General features: G+C 47.1%; 2 protein-coding genes and 1 pseudogene across 4 annotated transcripts in view; 2 read left to right on the forward strand and 1 right to left on the reverse strand.

Moving 5' to 3' along the window:
• Positions 1–8,730, reverse strand: part of Ctnnbip1 (catenin beta interacting protein 1) — a 68,979-nt gene extending 60,249 nt beyond the window's left edge. For 2 of the 3 annotated variants that reach the window (XM_071617331.1, XM_071617330.1), the window contains exon 1: positions 8,572–8,730. The gene's annotated coding sequence lies outside the window, so the exon portion shown is untranslated. The remainder of the gene's footprint in view (positions 1–8,571) is intronic. The other variant, XM_027947621.2, reaches the window with a different exon arrangement.
• LOC114102337 (U6atac minor spliceosomal RNA) lies at positions 3,796–3,914 on the forward strand (annotated as a pseudogene).
• LOC139707335 (spidroin-1-like) lies at positions 8,448–9,017 on the forward strand. Its single transcript, XM_071618539.1, has one exon. It carries the CDS (start codon positions 8,448–8,450, stop codon positions 9,015–9,017), a length of 570 nt encoding a protein of 189 aa, XP_071474640.1.

A 9,017-nucleotide genomic window follows, 5' to 3' on the forward strand; every position in this document is an offset into this window, starting at 1 on the left:
AAGCTTAATTGGAGCTGGTCTCAAAGCCTCCCACCCAGCTCTCCACGTGGGAGAGGAGGTGGAAGTGGGTCACATTCTTTCAGTTGCAACAGCACTGCTGCAGGTTCCAGCCATAGCAGCATCAGCCCAGGTGCACTGAGTGACCTGATCTCACTGTGCCAGCCACTTCCTCCTGATCAGATGCTGCATGATTCTTCCCTTGTTGCCAGACTGAAGGGGTAGCTGACTGGCACCAGGCACACTGCCCACCACTGATATATAACATCACCCAGAGATATGCCATGCCATCTTGGCACCTTCCTCTCCCTTTAAACATGGCTAGCTACCTCTGTCAGCCCTTTGCCCTCTCCACACCAGCCCTGGCTGGAGGGAGAGAGGAACACTGTGTGCTTCACATGAGCTACTGAGCCTCCCTGACCTTGGTCTTCGAGAGACCTGGAGGCCTGCTGCTAGGCAAATGTGGGGAACAGGAACCCAACTTCTGCCTTACTCTGCATATACTGACCCAAAAAAGGGGCTTGAGACACAGGTGTCTAATGCATCCATTTCTTCAGGAACTCTGGGGCACACCAGAAAACCCCATAGTCCATTTGCCACCAAATGCCTGTTTTCCAAAGTTGGCAGTGGGAAGAACTGTTGGGAAGGAAGGACATCTGGAAAGACAGATCGGGTGACTGTTATGTACAAAAGGCATCAGACAAGTTGGTGACAGAATTCCAAAACCCAGCAAAACCTTTGGGGAGAGACCCTCAATGTGATCTCACCTCAAGTAACAGAGGTCAAGGCTATAAGTGGAAGTAGAGTTCTTACTATACAGGGCTGCTCAGGTGCTCTTTGTGGCTAAAGATGCCCCTACCAAGTGCCACTTCTGTCACCTGTGACATAATCTAAAAATCTTCCCTGTTCTTTTGGGGAGCCAGTGTAGCCTACCACCTTAATGTCCACCTAGAACAGGTAACCACTGGGCTGAGGTGTATATCTGGAAATTGTATTCTGATTCTCCTCCTCAGAGGCATAACACTCTCACCAGCACATTCTTTCTTCATTCACATGACCCTCCTAGATAATGAGCCTCCTGGCCCTAGCCTACAAGCCTTGAATGGAGAACTATTTTTACCCCATCTGCCATAGCATTCCCCTTACAATGCTATGTGCCCAGGCTACAGAATATTAAAAAACTTCACTAAATTTTTTCTTTCTCTTTTCTTCTTATTTTTTTTTTTTTTTTTTTTTGACAGTGCTGTGGATGAAACTCAGAGTACTTGCCTAGCTTGCACAAGGCCCTATCACTGATCTACACAACCAGCCCCTAAATATTAACTCAATCAATGAGTCATTGCGGGTAGGAAGAGGGCAGGGAGAACAAATGGAAGACAACCACCTCCTCTTGGCATGTCATTCCTGGCTTACACAATAGGGAACAGATCCTGTTAGCCCCCTATGTGGCCTACTCCCACAGTGCTCAGAATTCTGCTGTGATGTGAAGCACAAACATCTCCTTGCACACAACAACACTGCCATAAAAATGGAGACATATTCATGACACTTGATCCTTCAGAAACCTGGGAAGGACAATGTTTGGGTCCAACTATGCCCACCCTGGAAGGATTCCTTCCCTCTGGGGATTGCTGTCTTTTCCTTTTTAACACGGCTTCGTAGAGGACCAGGGCATAATAGGTCTTTAATAACTGAGTATAACAGCAGTTGGTGCCCAGTTCTCTTTCATAAAAGAAGTTCAAAAGCACTTTGGCTCAAACATCATAATGCTCCTGGGAACTATGAAGGCACAAGTATCATTATCCCCATTTACAATCAGAGAAAGTGAGGCAAAGGGAGGTTAATTAGCTTGCCCAAGGTCAAATAAGACAGGGAAAGGGCCTAGTATTCAAATCCTTTGCAGCAGCCAGTGAACTAACTCGGGCTACCCTAAGCATGTCACCTGCACTGGGCTTAAGGGAGATTTTTCTTTTTTTTTCTCTCTTTGTAGTTTCATCTGAGAAATGATGTATAACATGTTGCTCAGAGCTTTGCTTGGAAGCCATGCTGCCAAGACTGTTCCCAATGAGCAGAACCTCAAACAAATTTCTTAACCTTTCTAGGCCAGTTTCTGAATATGTAAAATAGTAACAACTGCACATATATCAGAAACTACAGTGAAATTAAATGAGACAATGTACTTAAAATGCCGTTACCATTCATTTTCTCATTCTCTAAATGAGCTCATATCCTTCTCATAATGAGAAAAACCAGTTACATGAGGAAAAGACAGTACCCACTGTTTACTTTTTATGAGACCACAGATGACATGGACTAACAGGGATTTCAACTCTGCCAATGAAATGCCCCAGGACCCTGAACATGACTTATAATACAAAAGTTCTATTTAATTTCTAGCAACTCCTGCTGGCCTTTCAAGGTTGGCAGAGCAGTGATCATGGACAATAACTAACAGTGGCATGCCTACAGGAGGATCCAAAAAGCTGGCCATTGCACAGGCTAGAAGCCAACTCTGGTGAGCTAAGCTCCTGGGTATGAAAGGCCCTTTCTGAGGGTGCTGCTGAGTTTCCAATCCTACTAGCTCAGACCAGAGAGAGCCAATGTTTTCTAGGCACCACATGTTTCTATCTAGTAATCAACAGGAGGTACTCAGGGGTGACTGTGTAGATTGACCCTCTATAGTGGACATGGTGGTAGTTGGCAGGAGGCTAGAAGAGAAGGTGACTAGGAAACCTGTCAGTTCTCTCTTGATATTCCAGAAACTGTTATCGGTGTGTAAGCAAGCCCATGAGACACCAATGAAAAATTTCAGCAAAACTCCAAGATTGCCGAAGAGTCACTGCCAGGATAAGTGGCTTGGGTCAGGTGGAGCTCAGTGGTAGAGCACTTGCCCAGCATGTATGAGGGCTAGGTTCCATCCCCAGCACTGCCAAGGGGAAAAAAAAAAAAAAAAAAGATAAGAAGCTTTAACACACAGAACAGAGAACATGCAACATTCCACTAGAGATGACAAGGTGCTAAGGGCTGGTCATACTCATTCACTGTACTCAGGTATGGTGGGGCATGCCTGTAATCTCAGCTACCTGGGAAGCTGAGACAGGAGGATCACAAGTTCAAAGCCAGCAGGGGCAACTTAAACCCTGTCTTAAAGTAAAAAATAAAAAGTGCTGAGGATGTAGCCCAATGATAGAGTGCCTCTGGGACCAATCCCCAGTACTGGAAAAGAAAGAAATGTTGGCAAATGACTTACTGACTCCGGGGAGGAAAACACTCGATGGAATGTGCAGCCTCTTGGTCAACTGAGCTGAGGGTTCCTAGGTCATCTGAGTACCTGGGCTACAGATATGAGGACCCTGATGGGAAAATTCACTGATGGCCAGCTGGCCCACAAAGGCCTTCCCAGGACAAGGTCATGCCACTCCAGCTGTTCTTCCTAGTGTCCTGATTGCTCTTAGTATGGATTCAAATATTCTCTTAGAGACCCAGGAAAAGTTCCCATGCAGCAACTTCCCACTGTTCAGAGTTCAAGAGTAAAATCCAAACTCCTTACCACAGCCACAGACCTTGGCCCTATTAACTCTTTGCTTACCATACTCCAGGCCCACTGGGACTTTTTTCTCTTGTTCTCTCTGCCCACAAAGATGAACCTTAGGGCCACCATCCAAGTATCCATTCAAAAGTCACCCCTCAGAACTAGCTAAAGTTATGACTCTCACTTTTGAGGATGAGGCAGGAAGATCAAAAGTCTGAAGCCAGCCTGGGTGATTTAGCAAGACCCTGTCTCAAAATCTAATTTTAGTGTTGTATAAAAGGAAAGAAGGTTAGCATTCTCCTCTAGAAGGATTGAGAGGCCCGTGGGCCTGATAACGTGCATATAGTCACAGCATTGCCACTTAGGCGTCTAACTGCCATTGTTCCAACAGATGAATGGATAAAGAAAATATGGTACACTGACACAATGAAGTTTTACTGAGCCATGAAAAATGAAATTATGACCTTTGCTAGTAAATGGATAGAACTGGAGAACATCCTGCTAAGTGAAATTAGCCAGACTCAGGAAGTCAAGGATCAAGGGTCATATGCAGAAGCTAGAGCAAAATAAGAAAAAAAAAAAGGGGGGGTGGGGCGTGGATCTCACGAAAATAGAAGAGAGATCAGTGATGTAGAGGAAGGGGATAGAAGAGGAGGAGGAAGAAGAGGGATGAGAAAAGGGAGGAACCATGGAATGAAAATGATCAAACTTTGTGATGTACAGTCATGAATATGCCAGTGAATTTTACCTATGTGTAACTCTATTATTGATTAAAAAAACAATAAATACATAGAAGAACAGTAGAGGAGAGTAAGGGGAAATGGGGGAGGAGGGGGGGAACAGGAAGTACTAGGGACTGAAATAGAGCAAATTATATTCCCATGCACATATGATGTCAAAATGAACCCCACTATTATGCATAACTATACTGCACTCATAAAAGCATTTTTAAAAACTAATAATTTTTAGAAAGGGCTGGAGGCCACACATAGTGGTACAGGCCTGCAACCCCAGCAAGTACATCAGCCCTGCATTCTTTTGTTTGCTTGTTATTTATTTACAACTCTGTCACACCAGAAGACAAACTTCAGGGCTGGGTGGGTAGCAGAGTAGTAAAGGGCATGCTCAGCATGCATGAGGCCCTGGTTCCACCCTCAGTGACACACACACATAAAGAAGATAAAACTTCATTGGGCCACCAGTCTTGGCTACTTTATTCTTGGTTATATCCCTAGTACCTACAACAGCATAGTCAGTGCTTAATATGCCAATCAATTTAAAGATGAAATTGTAACTAATACTAGCTGGGAACATTGGCACACACCTATAACCTCTGCAATTTGGGAGTCTGAGGCAGGAGGATTGCAAGTTTAAGGCCAGCCAGGGCAATTTAGTAAGATCCTGTCTCAAAAAATTTTAAAAAGGACCACTGCTTAGTGGGAGAGCACACCTGGGTTTCATCCCCAGTAACAAGGGTAGAAAATAATACTTCAACAAAGTCCATACTAAGTGCTAGGTGCTGTTCGGAGCATCTAAAAGGTATTACTTAATTTAATCCTCCAACAGCTCCATGAGGGAGGTGCTATTATTTTATAGATGGGGAATTCAGACCTGGAGAGGTTAAATTATTTGCTGAAGATTACAAAGCTCATGACGGATGAATCAAGATCCAAACCCAGATAGTCTCAGCACAAAGTCCGTGCTCTAATTAAGAGCTACACTTCATATTTGCTGAGTGTCAAATAACTACTTGGTCAGCACGCTTGGCAGCTGGTTCCCTGCAGGCAGAGCTGAAGAGAGAGTAGCCCTGTCATAGAAGGGTTGCTCATACAGTGAGCATGGTGAAGGATAGGCTGCTGGGTTTCCACGGGTGGTACCCAGAAAGGATTCGGCAAGGAAGCACAGTTTGATGAAATGACAAGGATAGGGTTAGAATTCTGGAGTATTAGTTTTAGGTGTTATGAGACACCTGGGTCAATCAACTGATATTTGATGAGTTTACACTTTGTGTAGGGCACCAATCTATATACTGTGAGGGATGCAAATGAATCAAATGGAGATGCTAGCCTCAGAGAGCTTGAAGTCATGTGCAAACACATGGACCTGAAATAAGAGAAGAAAGTGACAGGCACCATAAGGAAATGTACAAACTGCTTGGAACTTCAAAGGAATTACCTAGTCCCTAGGGGCCACTGCTACCCAATCATAAGAGGAGGCCAGCTACATAATCCCCAAGGCCCTCTCTTTCTCACAGTACGGTTCAGGAGCAACATAGAGACCAAGTTTTTTTTCTGGTTAATAGCTCAAGTTCATGGCCACTCAGGTATTCTCCAACCTACTGTGAGAACAATCCAAGTTTCTTTCTTTTTTGGCAATGCTAGGTATTGAACCCAATGCCTCATGCATGCTAGGCACATGCTCTACCACTGAGCTACAGCCTCAGGCCCTCCAGTTTCTTTGTGCAATATCTTACAACAGAAGAAGGGCAGTAATGCTCCCACTTAAATACAGCCAGATGCAGGAACAAGCCATGTTCTTCTAACCTGTATTTGTTTTTATGATTGAACCCAGGGGTGTTTAACCACTGAGTCCATCTCTAGTCCTTTTTATTTGTTAAAATGAGACATGGCTTTGCTAAGTTGCTAAGGGCCTCGCTAAGTAGCTGAGACTAGCCTCAAACTTGCAATCCTCCTGCCTCAGCCTCCTGAGTTGCTCGGATTACATGCATGTATCACCTCACCTGGCTGTAACTGGTTTTTAAACCCAAAAGCCCTCTTCCATCAAGGAAGGGCAGCATGCCCTTCTGTTATAACACGGATATGGCAGAGTTAAACTGTGAGGTCCAACAGACTGTAAGCTCAAGGACAGTCATTGTACCTTATTTGTGTCTAATTCCTAGACTCTAACACAGTATCTGACTCATAACAGATCCTTAAAAAGTTTTGCTGAATTAAACTTGAACATGGTCAGTTCCAGAAATTCTCTAAAAGACACAGAACTTTCAACTAGTGTTTCCCAGAGTTTTGCTCTCCAGCTCTCAGCCCTTCCCAGGGAGACAGACTGCTATCACCCAAGTTCCCCAAGCCATCATCATCTCTTCCTAGGTAGCTGCAACAGTCAGTCAACTGATATCCCTGCCTCCATTGCTTCTCACAATCCTCGAATAAAGATTTTTATTGTTATTTATTCATTTTATTTATTTGTTTGCTTATTTGTTTATTTATATTTTTGCAGTACCGCGGATTAAACCCAGGACCACACACATGCTAGGCAAGTACTCTACCACATTCCCAGACCCAGAACATTGTTTTAAAACTTACATCAGATATTTTTTCCCATATATTTTTACTGGTGCATTACAGTTGTTACATCAGATCTTAATACCTCTACTTAAAATATCCAATGGCCTCTAACTGTATTTGGGATAAAATCCAAGTTCTTTATTGCTAACTACAAAATCTTTTTTCTTTTTTGTCCTGTGAGCTACAGATTCCTTTTTGGTCCTAGGGATTGCACTCAAGGGCACTCTACCACTGAACCACATCCCCATTCTTTTTCTTTTCTTTTCTTTTTTTGACCAGTTCTCACTAAGTTGCCCAGGCTGGCCTGGAATCTGCGATCCTTCTACCTCAGCCTCTTCGAATGGTGGCATTACAGGAAGGTGCAGAACTTAATGTTCTGGCCCCTACCCACCTTCATAGCGTTTACACTACTGAAATTATTTTGTCCAATTATTTGTTTACTCAATTATTATCTGTCCCTCCTTAGAATGTATCTCCAAGACAGTAAAGGATGTGTCTGTCTTCACCATTGAAACCCTGGTGCATAGAATTGTGCCTGACCCAGAGTAAATGCTCACTATTGGATGAATGAATCTTCATCCACAGAAGCATCTTATATTTACAAAGGACCACTAACTTCACCAGGAAGCCATGAATGATACAATGGCCCTTGACAGCTGGTTCCTTTATTTATGATTCAGAGTCTTGTTTTAAATCCAAGGAAGCATTAGCATCTCTGGACACTTTAATGGCACAAGAGATCAGTTTTCACTTACAATCTAGAACCAGGAACTAGAGCCCAGTGGTTATAGCAGGGAGCTAAGAACCAAGACACTGGGGTACAGAACCTCAAGACAAACTCTAACTTGCCTCCAGGTCCCTTACCAACACACTTGTGCCTCAGTTTACCTAGTGGTGGCAAGGCACATTTCCTTAAGATCTGTGACAAGAGACAAGTAATTAACAGATAGTTAGATCCTCAGAAAAAAGTGCTGCAAGCCACATGTCCCATTATTCATAAAGGTCTTGATTTGTGGCCAACAGGGAGCCCCTTGGGCCTTCCCATGAGCTAATCTGACAGCAGGTACTGCCCAGACAAGTTCACACAACAGAAAGGGGGGGCTGTAGGGCCTAAGGATGTTGGATGTCCAGAGCTCAGGGTCTTGGTTGCCAGGTTCATGAAAAATGAACACTGGGGGTGATGCAAAGAAGGTGGGAAGTGTGGTTTTGAGTCCCAAGCGGTTAAATTTGCAGCTTCACGTATGCAAGTCCCACACGCAGATGAGACTTATGACTCCAATGTGCATCTTCCAGGGAGCGATGGAAAGGGAAGCTCAAACTAGAGAGGAAGGGCGGCCCGGTAGCCAGACCTTGGCAGCATTTAGTTGGGGAAACACGGAGAGTCAGGATGCTGGGAGTGGGGCGCAGGTGAGAAAAGAGAGGGGGCACCGAGATCAGGAGGGAGGACAGGCAATGACAACCACGCGGGCGCGGAGGGGTGCGCGGCTCGGACACCTGTGGAGGCGACCCCCGTGCGAAGGTGAGGAAGGCAGGGGGGTGGTCCGCAGCGGGAGGCAGCGGCGCCAGGAGGGGTGAGGAGGCCCAGGCTCGGGAGCCACACAGTCGGGGACCCGCCGATGGGTCCGAGCGGGGTCCGGGGCGCCCTCCGCGGCCCCTCCCCGGGAGACAAAGGGCCAGCGCCCCCAAGCCCCGGCGCGGCGCGGGCCCCGAGCTGCGGGCATGGGCCGGCCTCGCGCTTACCTGGGCCGCCCGACCCGGCCGGCTGGCGGGGGCTGCGGGTCCGGGGCGCGGAGCGCGGCGGCCTGTTCGGGGCGCGCTCAGCCGGAGCAGCCGCGGCGGCGGCGGCGGCGGCGGCAGCAGCAGCAGCAGCGGGAGCGGCCGCCTCAGCCTCCGCCTCCCGCTCCGTGAGTCACCGCGGCGGGGAGGGAGGGAGGCGCCAGGCCGCCGGGGGAGGGACCGGCGGAGGGGGCGGCATCTGGCTCCGCGCGGGCGGCGGAGGCGCGGCAACGGCAACGCCCAGCCAGGAGGCAGGCAGCGGAGGCCGGACGGCGGGGCGGGACCTGCCGAGGGCGGGGCCGGGCATTGGTTCACTCTGCCCGAAGGGCGGGGATTCAACTTCGAGGTGGGGCCTGAGCGGCGCGCCAGGACGCTCATTGCGCTTCTCTGGGTTGTGGGCGTGGCCATAG

Source organism: Marmota flaviventris, chromosome 10 (assembly GCF_047511675.1).
Source record: "Marmota flaviventris isolate mMarFla1 chromosome 10, mMarFla1.hap1, whole genome shotgun sequence".
Taxonomy (NCBI): Eukaryota; Metazoa; Chordata; class Mammalia; order Rodentia; family Sciuridae; genus Marmota; species Marmota flaviventris.